The 19,669-nt window shown below is 34.9% G+C and overlaps 1 protein-coding gene across 4 annotated transcripts in view; it reads left to right on the top strand.

Moving 5' to 3' along the window:
- The window catches only part of SHPRH (SNF2 histone linker PHD RING helicase), an 82,233-nt gene that overhangs the window by 10,563 nt on the left and 52,001 nt on the right, over positions 1-19,669 (top strand). For 3 of the 4 annotated variants that reach the window (XR_003793695.1, XM_029223742.1, XM_029223744.1), the window contains exons 3-14: positions 1,105-1,234; positions 3,096-3,314; positions 6,087-6,165; positions 6,804-6,954; positions 8,120-8,228; positions 8,849-9,105; positions 10,583-11,245; positions 12,763-13,014; positions 13,837-13,915; positions 15,798-15,961; positions 16,081-16,337; positions 17,495-17,616. Coding sequence is in view for 3 of the 4 variants with exons in the window: in XM_029223742.1 (XP_029079575.1) it covers positions 1,105-1,234; positions 3,096-3,314; positions 6,087-6,165; positions 6,804-6,954; positions 8,120-8,228; positions 8,849-9,105; positions 10,583-11,245; positions 12,763-13,014; positions 13,837-13,915; positions 15,798-15,961; positions 16,081-16,337; positions 17,495-17,616 (2,482 nt within the window). In the remaining variant the exon portion in view is untranslated. Of the gene's footprint in view, positions 1-1,104; positions 1,235-3,095; positions 3,315-6,086; positions 6,166-6,803; positions 6,955-8,026; positions 8,229-8,848; positions 9,106-10,582; positions 11,246-12,762; positions 13,015-13,836; positions 13,916-15,797; positions 15,962-16,080; positions 16,338-17,494; positions 17,617-19,669 lie in introns of those variants that run through there. The other variant, XM_029223745.1, reaches the window with a different exon arrangement.

The raw sequence follows: 19,669 nt of genomic DNA, 5'->3' as shown, positions 1-19,669 counted from the left end.
TTCTGAATTGACAGAAGGAAAGGAGAAAATTTAGAAGCATTGGATTGTAATTAATTCTTCCCTGAACAGTCTAACTGTACAACCAAGCATTCCCTCTCTTTGCTGATAGTGCCAAAAATTGTGGCTCAGGGATAACAAGTATGTAAGAATTCATGGATTGTATGCCTGTGTTCTGTCTACTTCTCCCACCCACACACCAAATCTTGATCTGTTCTGTCTTCCCTAATCCCAATTTTTATAAACTTTTAAACACTTATTGCTGCTATAGCAAGCCATCTCTAGGTACAAAGCAGAATATAAGTAGTGAAAAATAATCTTTGCCACTTATTCCTGTATAATGCTGGTTGATTCTTGTTCTTTAGTGAAAAACTATGAGAATCTCAGTGATTAGGGAATTAAGCTCAGGATAATACAGGAAAATGAAGGAAACTGTATTTATTGATTATCTACCATTAGGAAGTTTTAAAATTGTACTAAGTGGGCTATCTCATATAGGTTTCTCTCTATTGGGGTCAGAATAAATCAATTATTTTGTTAGTTTATTTAGCTCTTAAATATCAATGCCAGTATTAAAATTCAAGTATTTTGACTACAAAACTTCATACTACATTGTTTCACTAGACTCAAGCTACATAACCTTAATCAAGGTCTGTTTTCCTATACATTTTAGTGTTTGATATAGTAATAGGGATTCCCAAACCTAACCGTGCTTAAGAATCCTGTCATGTGCATCAGAATCTTCTGGGGGAATCTGCATTTTTAACCAGCTTCATTGATATTCTGATGATCATCCAGTTGGGAAATCATTGACTTGGTTGGTAGAATTGGTGTTCTCATCACAGTCTCCCAGGTTCAGTTAAGGAAATATTTTTTTCTAGCTACTTAAATGGTGCATCACACATACTAGGTACTGCATTTGTAGAATGCATTTGTTATTGAAAGTGAAAACATCTAAGGGAGATTTGGTAGGTATATATTTAGTGCTTGTGGGGTAAATACTGTGATTACCTTTAAAAATGATGATGTTAAAAAATGTTTTTCTTACATCCTCAAAAATGGTATAGTACAATCAAAACTATTTTTATGTTGATTAATTCTATGTAGGTTGGAATTTATCTTTTGGAAGGTGGCCTAGCAAAACTAGATTTTCTGAGTGATGCAAACTCAAGAATGAAAAAGTTCAATCAACTCATGAAGAGAGTGATGGAAAAGTTACACAATTTTATTATTCCAGGTAATATTTAAAGTAAACTTTAAAATTGCTACTACTGAAGAGCTGTGGGTTTTCCCCCAAATCCTATACATAACAGCCAGAAAAACAGCTACTAAAACCATAGTAAAAATTAAACCTTCATAAAATTGCTATATGACAAAATTATACTTATCCGAAATACCCCTACTTCTATAATTTTTGTCTTTATTTGCTTAATAATGTGCTCAGCTTATAGTAGTTACTCAAGAAATGTTTACGGAGTCAATAGGCAGAATTTAAAGGGCTCTGAGCTGATTGGAATTTTTGCATTATTCCTGTGCTTTTTTATTTTGTCATGGCCAGAGATTCTTGGCTGGCCTTTATTCCACCTCTCCTTTGCAGTCTGACAAATAATCTCAAGAGCCTGCTTCCCATAAAGACCAGTTAACTTTGCTACTGTTTCTTGGCAAGACGTTGTATCCTTGGTCAGGACTGCAGTTTCAGAGTTGTCTGCCATTGGTTCCCAAGGGAGAGTGTGGATGGCTTGATGCAGCCCATCAACACTACTGGAAAAACGGCTCAAATTCTCCAAGTCCTGCTCATGGTGGGTCAGCCTTATTTCAGGTGCAAATTATAGAACATTTTTATACTGGAATATTTGGGAAATCCGTTTCTGAGCTTGGTTATTGAATTGTTTCTGCAGTACATTCTTTGCAAAGCTTCATGATAACTAATAATAGTAAATCATTTTGCATGTTAAAGACTTAAAAGGAGGAAAATCACCGGTTTTAAAATTGGAAGGAATGCTTTTAAGTACACCTAGAATTTTTAAAGTTATAAGGATTCCATTATTCTGCCTTTTAAAAATAATAAAATTTGAACTTTTCAAAGGAAAACTTCAAGGATTTTAAAAGAAAACTTCAAATTTAGTTACTGATACTAGAGTATACACCTATACTAACAGTCTGAAATAACCAAGCATATAACTACACATTAATTGTAAACTTTTGAAAATCTTAATATGACATAATTTTTATTGAAAATAGTAAATTATGTATTTTATGGTACAGTTTTTATTTTAGGGCATATGAGGCCTGTTCTATAAATGTGTGTAGGCCTATTTGAAACCTTTCAGTAATAAATCATTAGCTTTAGTTAACGGGGTTTGTAAATTTGTTCAAGAGTTTGAATTTTTTTTTTCATGTTGTAGGCATGAATCTTCTTCCACAGGGCAATTGTGCCCAACAAATGAGTCTGAAATTCTTACGAATTTGTGTTGATGGCTTAAGCCCTTAATCTCCTGATTGGCTGCTGGTGCTGCTACCAAATACCTATCCTTTTTAGCATAAGAAATAGAATGGGAATCCTTGTCTTATTAGACATAGAAAAATTGCGTATGGATTTTTTTTATGTTAAGATGTAAAAGTGAAATAAATTATCCTTTTACAAACTGCAAAAGATATTCACATTCAGTTCCTCAGATGTTTTTTAAACATCTACAACGCGCAAGGCACATGCTAGCTGCTCTAAGGAACTATAAAAACAAAAGACAGCCTTTGCTCTCAAAGAGCATTACAGTTCAGTGGGGAAGGGATGAATACACACAAATGATTGTATTACCAGACAGATTGCAATATATTACTATATCCAAAGTATAAGAGTATTGCATGAACACAGAGGAGAATATTAATTCTGACCAGGGAAAACAAAAGAAAATGTCATGGAAAAAGTATCAGTTGAATTTTCTTGAAGGATGGATGGGTAAATTTTTGATCAGTCAAAAAACATACTAAGAAAGGACCCAGAAGTGGAAGAATGCATGGTATGTTCTTGAAATAAGAATTGCTTATAGTTATAAATGTGGATGGGATTGTTTTGAGTACATTTGTTCTTGTATATACAGATGTGTTGGAAGAGGATGAGGAAGATTCAGAGAGTGAGCCAGAGGGACAGGACATTGATGAACTCTATCACTTTGTGAAGAAAACACATCAACAAGAAACTCCATGCATCCAAGTGGATGTCCAGCATCCTGCACTGACTCCTGTGTTGAGACCATACCAAAGAGAGGCTGTAAATTGGATGCTACAACAAGAGCATTTCAAAAGCACCCCTGCTAGTGGCAAGTATAAGATGCTTAAAGAAAGGCAAATTGATCAGAGGGATTATATGAGAGAGAGGGTAGGGGGAAATCGATCAGTAAACAAATCATATTGAAAACATAGGATAGAATGGGTGCTACTATGAACAAAATTATTTTCTAAGAAATCCTTCAAAACTGAAATCTAGAGAAATTCATATATGAGTTCCCTCATCCATAAAAGTTCAAACTGATTTTTCCAGCCAAAGTAAAGGCTGCCTTGATTGGAATTTTTAAAAACCAAGAAATTTTTTACATGCCTTTCCAACTAAGAATTGCTTTTGTAACCTGACCAGATGGAATCTTCCTAATACATGTAAAAGGCTTTACAATTTAATCATGAATGTTAGGGACAGAAAGCAAATTTACAAAAGTGGGAGACAATGTGTGACTAACCTAATTTTCCTAGGTTTGCATTTATTTTCTTTACTCCACAAAATAAATAATAAAATGAAACACCATCTAATAAGTGTTTTCAAAAAAGTAGTAGATTTATGGGAGTCATTTGTGCCACTTCTTTATCATTGTCTTTAAAGGCATGGGCACAAGATGAGATTTTTACATGACTCTAGGAAGTAAAGTGTTAACTATTTCTCACTCTTCCTGTATAGATTTATTTTAATCAGTGATGAATAGCTCTTATTTCTCCCACTTTTTTATCCAACAAACTTTATTTTTTTAACTTTTTATTTTGGAAATATCAGTTCATAGCCAATATTATTTCTTCTTCCTCCTCCTCCCCCAATATTTTGAATTATTTTGAAATAATAATCCCACATATTGTATCATTTCTTCTGTTAATATTTCGGTTTATTTCATTAAAAGATAAAGGATCTTTTAAACAGATATAAATATATGTATAATGCATTTTAAAACCCAATAATTCCTTAATATCACCAAATCTCTCTCCCTTCCTTCCCTCCCTTCTCTCTATTTCTCATTCTTATAGTTTGTTCAAATCTGAAACCAAATAACATCCATATATTGGAATTAGTTGCTGTCTCTTAAGTTTCTTTTAGTCCATAGGTTCTATCTCCTCTCTCTTGTATTTTTTTCGTATATTTGTTTAAGGAATGGTTAGCTCTGTAGAGTTTACCACAGACTGGATTATTTTTTCTCCAAAATGAAATAATTTTTTTCAACTAAGGAATTTGATTAAGGTGTAACTTACATACAGTAAAATGCACAGACCTTAAGGGCACAGTTTGATAAGTTTTGATGAATCTACGCATCTGTGAAACCAGCAACTCAGTTAAGACATAGAACCAGACTTTTTCAAATGTAGCCACTGGCCACACATGCCTCTTGAGACTTGAAATGTGGTTGTCCAAATTATGTGCAATAGGTTTAAAATATATACTAGATTTCAAATAGTACCAAAAAAAGAATGTGAAATATCTCACTACTAATTTTTATATTGATTGCATAATTGAAATGATAATATTTTGATTATATTGGGCTAAATGAAAACAACTATTAAAATTAATTTTACCTGTTTCTTTTAATATTTCTATCATACAGGGCTGACAAAGTATTTCCATCACCCCAGCAAGTTCTATAATTGCCCAGTCAGTTCTCCTACTTCAACCCCTTCGGGAGGCAACCACTATCACCGTAAATTAGTTTTGCCTGCTTTTTTTGCTTTTGTTTTTGTTTTTTTGGTTTTTTTTTTTGCGGTACGCGGGCCTCTCACTGTTGTGGCCTCTCCTGTTGTGGAGCGACAGGCTCCGGACGCGCAGGCTCAACGGCCATGGCTCACGGGCGCAGCCGCTCCGCAGCACGTGGGATCTTCCCGTACCGGGGCACGAACCCGTGTCCCCTGCATCGGCAGGCGGACTCTCAACCACTGCGCCACCAGGGAAGCCCAGTTTTGCCTGTTTTTGAAACAAACGGAATGATAAAATGTGTACACTCGGGTGGAAGGAGTTGGCCTCTTTCAACATAATGTTTTCGAGGTTCATCCGTGCTGCATGTGTCAGTGATTCATTGTTTTTTGTCCACAGGCTGGATTTTGTTGATTAAATCCCATGTGTCATTTAGTAGTTTTTCTGTTCCCTTGGTTCCCGTAAATTAAAGCTTTTTATCTTTTAATTTTTTTCATTTTATAAAACCTATATGTCTGTATTCCTACTTCATCTATTAATCCCTAAAGAAAGTAACAAAAAGTGACTTACCATTTCACTGGTGAGTGGAGCCATACTTCCTACTTAGCAGTTGGTTTGAACAACTTAAAATATTAAGGGAAGGGTTAGTGGACGATTCTGGCTGAAATTAACTCAGTACTTCAGTGTTATAGTTTTAGATATTATTTCCTCAGTTAAGCCTTTCCTCCGACTCAGACCCATATAAAAGGTTAGGTCTGATTTACGTTAATGTATTAGTCCAGTATCGTATATCTGTTGAGTTATTTAAAGACATCAGGTAACTTCTTGAAGGATTTATAAAAGATAAGCTACTTTCCTTTATTGGGTAAGACTTGGTTATATGTATTAGTTTTCTTTTCCTGTTAATCCTCTGTAATTTGCTATACTTTTTCTGTCTTATCACTTGTTTATATGGAACGTATTGGTGCCCAAAGCAAAGAAAGCTAAAGAATAATATCTGAAGAAAAGAATGAGAGGAGTCCTAGCCTTTTTCCCATGTGTATGTGCCTTTCCAGGGTGTCCTGACTGTTAACTTACTTTTATTTTAATGTGATTATCTGGCAGAAAGGAAAACAAACAAACTTGTTCTTATGATTATATTTTTCTTTAGAAAATGCCCTGCACTTCCTATGGCGAGAAATTGTTACATCTGAGGGTTTGAAACTCTACTACAATCCATATACAGGCTGGTAAGGCAAAACGATAGTAAAAATAAATATTACAAAAACCTGTATGAGATTGGTAGCATAAGTCTTCAGCCTCAGCAGTACCTCGAGAAGGAATACTAAGTCCAGGTCTCATTAGACATTTTTATAGATAGACATAGAATTAATAGCACTTGTAATTTTTCAGTAGATAAATGCAGTATAATAGACTTAAGATGCATAGTTATTGATATTTAAAGAGATTATAATTTTAGGTAAAAATGTCATCTTATTATGGGCCAGTTCATTAAATTTGTTAATTTCTATTACAAAAGAGTTTTAGGAATCATTAAATATGACTAGTGAATCAGTAGTTATTGCCATTCTTAATTTTTTATTCACAGATTCATAAAGGTCACAGAAAGAAGGCAGACATGCTTCCTTTTATTTATAGAAGAGAAAAATGATGACAGTACCAATTCTGTTTCTGCAGACTTTAGTTGTCAGCTCAGGCAGTTTTTTGATCACAGTTCTTATATTCATGATCTAGGGATTATAATTGTTGCAACCTAAAATATAATTTTTAAAAGCTTAGCCTTCTATGCATTTCTCCCAGTTCTCTTTAGGAACAGTGTAATTTTTATTTGCATTCCTATGATGTGTTTTTCTTGTCTTTTCCTTAGCATCATCCGTGAGTACCCAAATGCTGGGCCACTGTTGCTTGGTGGAATCTTAGCAGATGAGATGGGTCTGGGAAAGACAGTAGAGGTTTTGGCTCTGATTCTGACACATACTCGACAAGATGTCAAACAAGATGCTCTCACTCTTCCTGAGGTAGTAGGAGTACTATAGGGCTTGGGAAAGCGGGGACATATGTTCTCCAAAAGCATCATATATCGAACATTTGCTTGGCACTTAAGTCAACACTTTCAGTTTACTCTGCAATTAATGATTTATATTAGTTGTTAGTTAACTTCAAGTAGGCACAGAAAATGGGATGTTTGTGACCTGGAGGGGTTTTTTTTAAGTGATATTGACCAACTAGGAAGGCGACATGCTGTCACTTACCAAGCTTCCTTCTAGCTGGCAGAGAAATTCCCTTAGGAAAGTTTTATTACTTCCTCAAATGTTTTGTCACTACTTCACGTCTCCGTATTACTGCTAAATATTTTTGAGAGCTATTTTTCAAAAACTGCAAATCTCGGGTATGTAAATTTTAGAGTCAAATATCAATAATTAGAACTTTGTTACAGGATAAACAGCTTAGTAATTAGATTGCTAGATGAAACAAACTCTGAGTCTTCATTACAAAATACAATTGTGTTTAAAAATGCAAATTTTAGAGTTTATAAGAAAAAGGAAAAACTTCAGTGAGGCAAATATAGCTCACAGTTCATATTTTCCAATAATGGAATCTGAAATCAGCCCATTTAATCCTGCCGAAATGAGGCCACTAGTTAAAGGCATAACTGTAATTACCTGTAGGGCCCACCATGCTCACAACCTTAGTGGTTATGTGATCTTTTAATAGTGTAAAGTTTGCAAAATTAGCCTTTCAGATTTGATTAAGGGTTAGAGTAGGGAATGTCTATTTCCTTTGTAGAAAATGAGTTGGAGTATTCAGTTTTAACTATCGGTAACTTCCTTTGGATATTTTCTGTTCATTAGCTGTGTTAATTTTAAGTTATTTTGAGTATTATTACAAATTCAGTGGGTTATTACTATTTTAAACAAGGCTTGAAAAGTTAATTTCAGAAGTTTCACACTTAAAATTTAGGTAATTTAAGATAACATGTACAATTTTAAAAAGTGATGGCTAGCTGTAAACTCTGAAATAAAAAATAAGGTTTATATGTGTGCATAACATATTTAGTCCTTTCTTTCATAATTTATTATAACTCTTTTGCATCTCCTTAATAGAAGGAGGGTTTGTCTTATTAAGCAACTCAGAATACTGAAAGCAAAACACTGTGTGACTACTTAATGTTGTTTATATCAGGGAAAAGTGGTGAATTATTTCATTCCATCACATAATTCTGGAGGAAATGTAAAAAACACAGAAACCCAGAATATGGAATTTGAACCAAAAGAAAAAGTTCAGTGCCCCCGTAAGTATGAAATCTCTTAAAGGTAACACCTTTTTACAGTGATCTTTGTTCTGGTTCTTATTATATAGAGATATCTTGTAATTGTTATGAATAATTGTTTCTACAGTTATTTATACTTTGCATAAAAGTTCAATTACAAGGCATATTATCTTAACAAAAATAAACATTTATTCTTTGGTTTGACTTGGTCCAGACAGTTTTTTGCTTAATTTGTAACATTTAAATTTCTTTAGCTTACAGTTTAAATCAGGCTTTGATAAAGAGTAGCTACTTCAAATTCTGCTAGCAAATGAATGTTTCCCTTGCTAATGGTAGCATTTATGTAAATAACTGTGAGAAGTTTTTTTTTAATATGTAGTTTTAAATGATAGTTGATTTGTAAGATTAGCAAATTAATGTAATTCTTCCTTAAATTATTCCATTACAGTAATTTATTTCTTAATTATTGAGATAAATTTTTATTACATATTCTTCAAAATGATGATGTACAGACAACATATCTTTAATAAATCTTTGATTTATTTTCTTCTTAACTTGGTCCTCAGTACACATTAAGATTAACTGAGTTTTCTTTTCATTTTAATTGTTTTGACTGAGTTAGCATATCCTTTTGCATTTAGCTACACGTGTGATGATCCTGACAGCTGTTAAAGAAATGAATGGAAAAAAAGGAGTTTCCATTCTTTCCATCTACAAGTATGTCAGTTCTATATATAGATACGATGTTCAACGGAACAGGAGTCTTCTGAAAAGGATGCTGAAATGTTTAATTTTTGAAGGTCTTGTGAAACAGATCAAAGGCCATGGTTTTTCTGGTACTTTTACACTGGGAAAGAATTACAAGGAAGAGGATATACATGATAAAACAAAAAAGCAGGTAACAGAGCATTTATTAAGTAGCTTTATGTGATGCTTTACAGAATAAGTTGACAGACCCCACCTGTCTGAAGCTTTTACAGTCTGATGATGAAAAAACAAACATTAGGAAAAACGCTTACGGCTGAGGCATATGTTTTCTACTTCCTGAATATAAGTTCCATCAGAGTAGCAACTTTATTTTGGTCACCATTAAGCCTGGAGAAGAGTGTGTGACATATGTCTGGTACTCAATAAATATTTATTGAGTGAATTGTAAAATTAGTTTGTTAAGCATATTATAATTTAAGATAACTTTTCTTACCCTCATGTTGTCAGCAGTTTAAAAAGCATGTTCCATACTTTATAAAAATACTGATACCTTATATTTGCATAGCTCTTTATATACAATGAATCTTTTATATAAGTTTTTATTTTTCCCATGTCATCACCTTATAAAATGTTTATATTTTTTTTATAAAACTGCTGCTTTGTGGCCAATAAGTTCAGTTTGCTTTTAAGAAAATAGTTACAAATTGGCAAACATAAATCAAGAAAAGACTAATGACAACAATTTAGAATGTAGAGTTACCAGCTTAGCTACTGTGAAAGAAATGGCAGACCAAAAAGTTCATTTCCTAAAGCAGGGAGTCTCCACCAGTTTCTCCCCAGCTAGGTTAGAAGACTGCAATGAACTTCTGTGCTTTTAATAATCCTTCTGCTACCCAAAAAAGAAAATCTCCTTCAGTTAATGCCAGTCATTCCATGTTAATGTCATTCATTCCTCTGTTCAACCTTGACTGTGACATCACTTCTAGGAAGCTATTGCTGGCACCTACCTCCCCATCGCAGCCCCTCTGGGTTATATAACCCTCTTATGCATTCCTATGGCGTCATTTTATTTTTTACTGTTCTGTCTTTTCCAACAGACCCCTTTGAGACCAGGAGCTAAATATTCCTCATATATATATCCCCAGCATCTAACATGATGCCTGGCACAGAATTGGCATTCAATAAATAATTGCAGGAGGGCACACAGTTAGAAAGGAGAAAGAAAGAAGGAACTTATTTGCTAATTGCAGTAACTAGTAGATTAATTTTCACTTTGTTTAAATGCTGTATTTTAATACTTGGTATCTTTATAATTGCCCTAGTTTGTATATTTATATATTATAAACTACCAGTCTTTTATTGATTTAGGCAGATTGTAAATTATAAGAAGTTGATGCCAAAATTAGTAGCTCCCTTTATCTTTCTAACTTTTGTTCACTCCAAATCTTAATGATACAGCAGTAGAGCTTTCTTTTGCTTTTGGAGGGGAAATCAGGGAGGGGAGTTCTTAGAGCAACTTGAAAGCCACTGATCAAGAGTGATTCTCCTCAGGGAAGGGGTAACAAAGACTGGCTACTAGATTTTTATGTAAAGCACGTGAAGTTGGGCATTTAATTTCAGATATGTGACTCTGTTGAAATAAATTAAATATATAATATTTTTCATAGGTTGTGGGGAGTCCAAGGAAAATTCAGAAAGAATCCAGAAAACCAGGGAGCAAGGACACAGATTCCGAATACTTGCCATCAAACACCTCTGATGATGATGATGATCCTTACTATTATTACTATAAGGCCAGGAGAAATCGTAGTAAATTGAGGAAAAAGCCTGTTGTTCCATCCACAAAAAAGGAAAAAAGTCAGCTTAACATCAATCTCAACTCACAGGATCACTGTCCAGCTACCGGTGACTCTGCAGTTACTGATGTTACCACATCTGAAAGTACATGTGTCTTTGAAGTCAAGCAAAAACATGCAGCAAAGGACCAAGCTGAATCTCTAAATCCTGTTGGTCATGACATGGCACATTCTAATATCATGGGTCCCTATAATTCCTCCGATTATCACTTTGAGTGCATATGTGGTGAAGTTGACCAGGTAGACCGTAAGCCTCGTGTTCAGTGCCTGAAATGCCACTTGTGGCAGCATGCAAAATGTGTGAATTATGAAGAGAAGAATCTGAAGGTTAAACCTTTCTACTGCCCCCACTGCCTTGTTGCGATGGAGCCAGTATCAACAAGAGCAACACTGATCATCTCCCCTAGTTCCATCTGTCATCAGTGGGTGGATGAAATCAATAGACATGTGAGGTCATCATCTCTTCGGGTCTTGGTAAGGTAGTTTGGACTCTTTAAAGGGATAGGAAAATGTAAATTTTCACTCCATGATTTTTTTTTTTTCTTTTTTTGAGGTATGCGGGCCTCTCACTGTTGTGGCCTCTCCCGTTGCGGAGCACAGGCTCCGGACGCACAGGCCCAGCGGCCATGACTCACGGGCCCAGCCGCTCCGCGGCATGTGGGATCCTCCTGGACCGGGGCACGAACCCGTGTCTCCTGCATCGGCAGGCAGACTCTCAACCACTGCGCCACCAGGGAAGCCCCATTATAATTTTTATAATCTTTGTCACTTTGTTTTTTATCCCCAAAATTAACTTAATGAGATAATAACAATATTAAATCAGAACTTGAAGAGGAAATTGAGAATAAGAGATAGAGAAAATTGAGAATAAGAAATAGAACTGTAGACTGTTTATTCTTTTCTGACATCAGAAGTTAAAGCACTTTGGATGGAAAGATGAAAGCTTTTGAAAAAAATCTTGATCGTATAAGTGAAAAAGTCTTTGTATAAGCGTTTATACTCTGAGAGAAATGCAGTTCAAAGGCAGCATTGTGTAATAGTATGAACTTGTATGATGTTTCAACTTTTAGCTCCAGAATCTTCCTCTGAAGCCTCAGTTACCCCATCTGTAAAATAAGGATTTACTCATTCAACAGATATTTATTGAGTACCTATTATGTGCCACGAATTGCGCTAAATTCTGAAAGTAGTACCCCCTCACAGACTTTTTGTGAAGATTAAATGATTTGATAAAGTGCTGGCACATAGTAAGTGGTCATTTAATGTTGTTGTTCACTACTGTTAGTTTTCTTTACTCTCTTTGTTCTTCTTTCCACACAAATGTTATGTATGTTTTCTGGATTTCAGCCACTATGATAGGCATGGAGAGTACAGTAATGTGTAAAACACCATCTTTGCCATTGAGGAGCTCTGTTCTGTAGGGTAGGCAAACCTTGGTTTGAATCTTGACTCTACCAGCTTGGAGCAAGTCACTACATGTTTCTTATGTGTGGGATAGAAATAATAACAACTAACAGGATTGTTGTTGAAAGTAGGAGATAAAACTTTGCATGGTGTCTGAAATATAAAAGGCATTCAGTAAATAATAGCTCTTATTGTTCTACTTTTTCACACCATTGTGCTTTTGTACAAGCTATTCCATCTACCCACCTACCTGTAAGTCCTTTTCCCTTTTTCTCCACCTGTGAGGACTCCTCAATGTACTTCAAGATCTACCACAAATTTGAATTTCTCTCTGAATTTACCTTCTTAGCCATAGAATTGGTCTTTCCACTGTGAGCCTTCACATTTACTGTTCCATTCACATTACTTATGTTATTAGTCTTACACACTAAAATGCATCTTTCTCTAGACAGGTATAGGGTGTATTTTATAGCATGTTTGGTTCTAAACAAATAGAAAGGGCTCAATAAGTGTATAAATAAATGACTGTTTCAGTATCTTTGATGTGCCTTTCTGCAATAACTATGTCTATGCTGATTATTTCCTAGGTATATCAAGGAGTGAAGAAAGATGGTTTTTTACAGCCTCATTTTTTGGCAGAACAGGATATAGTCATCATTACTTATGATGTCCTTCGTTCAGAACTAAACTATGTAGATATCCCACACAGCAATAGTGAGGATGGGCGTCGCTTAAGGAACCAGAAGCGCTATATGGCCATTCCGAGCCCCCTTGTAGCTGTGGAGTGGTGGAGGATTTGCCTTGATGAAGCTCAGATGGTTGAATGTCCTACTGTAAAAGTGAGAATTTCTGCAGAACCTTCTGAGGGCTGGGGAAGAGACAAGGGAAAGGGATTGGAGGAAACTGTCCATAGAAAATTTAATAGTTTAAGTGTAGTTAACCCACAGCATTGACATTGGCCAAAAGTTTGCCTTTAAACACTCAACATTTGCTTTTCTCTGTGTATGAACTATATAATCCTTAGGAATTATTTTGGTAATCTGTGAATCATTGCTCTAAATGCAATGCACATGTATATTTGAATAAGATGGCAGTTTTTGTGTGATGCAGATCAAAGTATTTAGGGACTTTTATAAGCATTTCCGCTATGTGGAAGGCTCATCATATAGCCTCTGATAACTTTGGCAGTTTTTTGATCAGAGAGACCAAATGGTAATAGAAAAATACTACTTTAGAGGACAGAATTTTTATTCAGACTTTGTTGTATGTCTTTATTCTGTCTTCTTTGGCCAGTCTATAACCTGAATTGAATTTATAAATCATGTCTATTAGCATGGTGGTTCACATCTGGAGAATGGGGTGGTCTGGGGAATGTATCAGTCATTCAGCGGGTATTTTCATTCTACACATACTTGAACTACCTTTCCTCTTTGGAAGGACACATGACAGCCTCCTGCTAATGAGAACCACTGTACTAGAAGATAGCCCGTTGAATATGACATTCAATATTGAGTGTGATAAGTGTTCGATAAGAGCAGATGCATCTGACCTGAAACATAGCTTGTCATGGGCTATTTTCATAAGTAAACATATTCCTGACTTTTGAGTTTTTCCTGTGTCTTTTTTCTTTTCTTTTTTATTTCATATTTCTCTCCCATCAGGCTGCAGAAATGGCTCAGCGCTTAAGTGGGATTAACCGCTGGTGCATCAGTGGCACTCCAGTACAGAGAGGATTGGAGGGTAATGTATGGTTTTCTCACATATTGCATATATTTGAAAAGCTTAATTTTTTTGAACAAGAAGTATTTTATGTTTAACTTTTGCTGAAATCCTTACTTAAGTGATTATATATGTATCTATATTTGACTCCTAATAGTTTCAAACACTTAACCTTTTTAAATGGAATCAAGTGATATTTGTTTGCATATATGAGGATAGATATATGGTGAGTAGTCCCATTGTCCTAATTTGAGCAGTTACTGTGCGTGCTTGAACAGTGTAGACATAGGTCTGAATTGAACTCAAAGTTCCAAATGGTGAGTAGAAAACAGGAAGAACCTGACAAGAAAGAAAGAGGGAAAGAGCCAGAGAGAGAGGAAAAAGGAATTAATTTCACTTGGCCGTGTCTATAAAAATAAGGACCTCCTGCTCACACAATATAACTCATGCTTCTACATTAATCTCATTCATATAACTATTTTTTCCATGGAACATAGACTGCATTTTTAAAACTTTTGTTCAAGTTGCAAATATTTAAAACTAAAGGTTTAAGTAAATGTTGTTTTACATAATAAATTTCCTGAAAAGCTGTCATTAAAATGCAGTTAATTATAAAATATAAATATTCTTGGAGTCCTGTGGCAAATATTCATCCTCAAAATTTATCATTCTGAAAATTCAAATTTTCATGTATTGTTTGCTTCTAGCAGAATAACTTATCATTCTGCTAAAATAAAAATATCAGCATCCATCCATTACAATGACATGAAAAACAATTTTTTTTGATGATTATTTTTAGGGGAAAAAAGTTTTTTAGGAAGATTTTAGGTATATATTTTAAATACCTGTGTAATTTTAGTAAGTTACATTGCGAAACATATTTATAGAATAATATCAGTCTAATTAAAAGTCTAATTAATTTAGTGGTCTGCTGTTACATTGGAAACTGCCCAATTATGATATTTAGGTGTTTATAAGATATCATTCAGCTCAAAAGTTAGCTGAGAAGGTATAGAAAAAAGAAAATGACTATCAAAGTTACTTTTTTCTAATTTTAATATTGAAAAGTATGAGCAATAATTCCTCAGTTCCCTGGGTAGTTAGTTTATTTTGGTTGAATAAGATGTTGGCAGGTGTTTTGAGCACTTGTCACCATTCAACAAATTTTTTATTAATTTTTTTAACAGCTTTATTGAGGTATAAATGACATATAATGAAACTGTAAATATTTAAAATGTAAAATTTATAAATTTTTGACATATGTATTTACTTGTGAGTTTATTTCCGCAGTCAACATAATCACCCCCAAAAGTTTTCTCATGCCCAAGTTACCTTAAAAAGTAGCCTTTCCCAAATTTCTAGAAATTTAGTTTATCTTTCATCTTTGCTTCCATGATTCGCTGATATCTTTAACACTATGACTCTTGTAATACATCTGTTCTTTTTGTAGTTGTTGCAGTGGGAATGTTAGCCTGACGTGACTTACTATGTTGTATTTGGAAGTAGAAGTCTCATTTGTTTTCTTTTTGTGTTAGACCAGGGTTTCTTCACCTTAGCCCCATTGACGTTTAGGGACAGATAGTTCATTTTGTGGGGGAGCTGTTCTGGGCATTTTGGATATTGAGCTTTTACCCTCTAGATGCTGGTAGCATTCTTGAAATTGTGACACCCACAAATGTCTCCAGACACGGCCAAATGTCCCCAGTGGGCAAAATTGCACCCCTCCACCTCCACCTCAGTTGAGATCCACTATGCTAGACTGATAGAGATAAATCAGATTTGATGATTTATTAATTAACAGCGTTCGTTTTTGCACCACGGTAAAGTCAAAAAATTGTAAGTCGAACCATCGTAAGTTGAGCACCGTCTGTATTCTCAATGTGCTCTTTTTCTTTCTTTTCAGATCTTTTTGGGTTAGTGGTCTTTCTTGGTATTGAACCTTACTGTGTCAAACACTGGTGGGTTCGACTTCTCTATCGTCCTTACTGCAAGAAGAATCCTCAGCTCCTCTACAGCTTTATTGCCAAGATACTGTGGAGGTCTGCAAAGAGAGATGTGATTGACCAAGTCAGTAGGATAAGTTTTTATTGATTAAGGGTATTAGGGCAAAAAAAAAAGAAGAAAAGCAGAATTTTGGTAGAAAGTTAAATTTCCAGGTGAAATCTTCTTTTTTCTCCTCTGTATAGATCCAGATACCCCCTCAGACAGAAGAAATCCACTGGCTCCACTTTTCTCCAGTGGAAAGACATTTCTATCACCGTCAACATGAAGTGTGCTGCCAGGATGCAGTAGTAAAACTCAGGAAGATTTCTGACTGGGCTTTGAAGCTCAGCAGCCTGGACAGAAGGACTGTCACCTCCATCCTATATCCATTGCTGAGGCTCAGGCAGGCCTGCTGCCACCCACAGGCTGTTCGTGGGGAGTTCTTGCCACTCCAGAAAAGGTTTTATTACCAATTTTCTTATACTCCAATTGATAATACAGTAGTAATAGACAATATTTAAGCAATTAGCTTCCTAGCCCACAGTTTCATTCAGGGTATTATAACTGAGTGGTCAGCTATTTTTAGCAGTGTGGTGATTTTTCTTTGATATGGAACCCCCTTTGTGAAAGAGAATCACATCAAAATTATTTTCATGGTTTTGAACATTTCTTTAAAATTAGAACTGTTGTAGGGTTTTGTTGTTTTTTGTGGGGGGGTTGTTTTCTGCTGCACCCCAGATATGAAAGGCTTTTGTTCTTTTTGCATTATATTTTTTGGTTCCCACATCGGGGAATTAGATGAATTAGATTACCATTAAATATTTTCTTTATAGTCGTGTTTGCTATATTCTTTGATTATTCCTTTCTAATACATTAAGGTTATTTATGCCCACAATACTCTATTGTCCCAGAAACTTTTTTGTTCGTCAGACTGTGACTTAAGAACTGGCCTTTTTTTTTAGCACTTGATATTAAAAAGATACCCTTTCAGGTGCTGTAAGAAACATAAAGAGGAATTTGACTTTTGTCCTTGCCTTTAAGCAGTTTATGGACAAATAAAGGAGCTGACAAAGATTATAGATCTCTATTACGTAAGGCAAACATGATGTATTTCACAAGAGGTATATATGAATTGCTGTGGACAATTAGAGTATGACAGTAATTTCTATATAAAGTAGTTAATGTTAGACAGCCTTCTGGTGGAAATGGCATTTGAGCTGATCCTTGGAGAATATTCATTTTCTTTACAGATTAAAAAAAGTCAGGCTCTTAGAGGTTAATTAAGTTTAGTGCTAGGATACAGATTCAGTGTTACGTTCTCACACCCATACTGTTCCAAGTATATCATGTGTACTTTGTACTTTAGGAAGATTTTCCTAGTTCTGGTCTTCATTGACTGAAATGAGAGAAAGTTAAAGAATGATGGGACCAGAAGAATGCTTGCTGGAATAGTAAGAGGTAATCAAGCTAAAAGTGATAATGGTGAAAATGGGGGTAAACAGAAAGATACTGAAGATCACAAAGACTCTGTAAGAGTCTGGTGCTGTTGACCTTATGTAATATAATACTCTAACTTAGGATTCTTTCTAGTCCTGAACAATCTGCCTTTTCTTTTAGCACCATGACAATGGAGGAACTGCTGACATCTCTGCAGAAGAAATGTGGAACTGAATGTGAAGAAGCACATCGGCAGCTAGTTTGTGCCCTCAATGGCTTAGCAGGCATCCACATCATTAAAGGTAGAAGGTGATTGCTTTGTTATCTCTGATTCTTCTAAACACTTAATGAGGAAGATTAGTTATAGTAGAAATCAAAGTTTCCCAAGAAAGACACTTTCACACGGTACTATTCGGAATTTAAATAGGTTCAGCTTAATGAAGAGCAGTTACACAGAACACTTCAAAAAGCTTCAAAGTTTACATATGCTTTCACCAAACATTTCCACTTTTAGAAGTTTTTTTAGGGAAATTATAATGTGAACAAAGATTTGGCAATAAATTATGGATTTTAGTCTATAGTAGTGAACAACTGAAACAACCAAAATGCCTAGAAATAGAAGAATGGTTAAAATTTGACACATTCAAGTGAATATTAATTTACAAAGTAATACTGTTTATAAATTCATTCTCCCAACAAATATTAGAATGTCTGCTGTGTGCTGGGTATGATCTAGGTACTAAAAATAATACAGTAAAATAAAGTAGTCTCTGATCTTGTGGGCCTTAAATTCTTAATAGAGGAAGACAAACAGTTAATCAGATTGAATAGGAAAAAAATAAAATTATCTTTATTTGCTGCAATGTGATTGTCTATGTAGGAAAACTACTAGAGCAAATAAATGAGTTTCGCAAGGTTGCATAAGACAAGATGAATATATAAAAATGTATTATATTCCTATATACTGGGAATGAACAATAAGAAATTATAACAATGCCATTCATAGTAGTATCAAAAAAATATGAAATACTTTGACATCAAGTTGGAAAAAATATGTACAGGACCCATACAAAAATCACAGAAACATTGAAAAGTACAGATATTGCTGACAGAAATTAAAGAATACCTAATTATACTGTGTTCATGGATCAGAAGATTTAATATTATTAAGATGCTGATTCATCTCAAATTGATATAGAGTCAATGCAATCAAAATTTTCCCAAACAAAAATTTTAGCAGGCTGTTTATGGAAGTTGACAAGCTGATTCTAAAATTCACCTAGAATAGTCAAAACAAGTTTGGAAAAGAACAAAATAGTTGGAAGATTTACCTGAATCAACACTTACTTTAAAGCTATAATAATCAAGACAGTATAATACTGGCATAAAGATAGGCAAGTAGACCAATGGAACAAAATAGAGTCCAGAACTAGTCCCACTTATTTATGATCAGTTGATTTTTCAACAAAGACGCAAAGGCATTTCAGTGGAGAAAGGTTAGTGTTTTCAGTAAATGGTACTGGAACCATTAGTTATCCATATTCAAAAAGTTCAATTTGGGCTTCCCCGGTGGCGCAGTGGTTGAGAGTCCGCCTGCCGAGGCAGGGGACACGGGTTCGTGCCCCAGTCCGGGAAGATCCCACATGCCGCAGAGCGGCTGGGCCCGTGAGCCATGGCCGCTGAGCCTGCGCGTCCGGAGCCTGTGCCCCGCAACGGGAGAGGCCGCAACAGTGAGAGGCCCGCGTACTGCCAAAAAAAAAAAAAAATTCTGAAATGGAGTAATATGTTACTTGCAGATGATCACAATAATAAAAATAAATTTCAGATTTCCCATCTTAATTCTAAAACTGCATTCCTCATTTTATTTTATGTTGTTATGACTCAGAAGCTTAAGACAGTAAATGAATTTCTTCACTTGGCCTTTTTTCTAGTCTCCTTGTCAGATTTGTTGTCTCTTTTTCCCTGTGGTAAAGTTATGCATAATATGGGAATTGGGGGAAAAGGTTATTCATCTGATCATTTCCAAACACTGTAACACTCCAGCAGGATCAGCATGTAGTTGGCTCCTATGTGGCAAAATACCATGCTATGGTGTAGCAGGAGGTGCATCACTGCTCTTTTCAGATAGTTTCCACTGTATTCCCTCCCACTGTATTTATTTATCTATGGATGGAAAATATTGCTAATTGTTAAGAGAAATTCCTATTAGAAAGTCCATTAATAAATGGTATGTCTATTCTTCATTTAATTGTAATTATGAACTTAATTGTGGAGGATTAACTACTTTTAGTTTCCATGGTTTAACTCATAGTAGTATGTTAAACAATACACATTTTTAAAAGTAACATTACATAT

Source organism: Monodon monoceros, unplaced genomic scaffold, assembly GCF_005190385.1.
Source record: "Monodon monoceros isolate NGI ecotype Baffin Bay Population unplaced genomic scaffold, NGI_Narwhal_1 Super_Scaffold_15, whole genome shotgun sequence".
Taxonomy (NCBI): domain Eukaryota; kingdom Metazoa; phylum Chordata; class Mammalia; order Artiodactyla; family Monodontidae; genus Monodon; species Monodon monoceros.
Note: the sequence above shows the minus strand (reverse complement) of the source record. Positions and strands in the feature narration are given on the sequence as shown.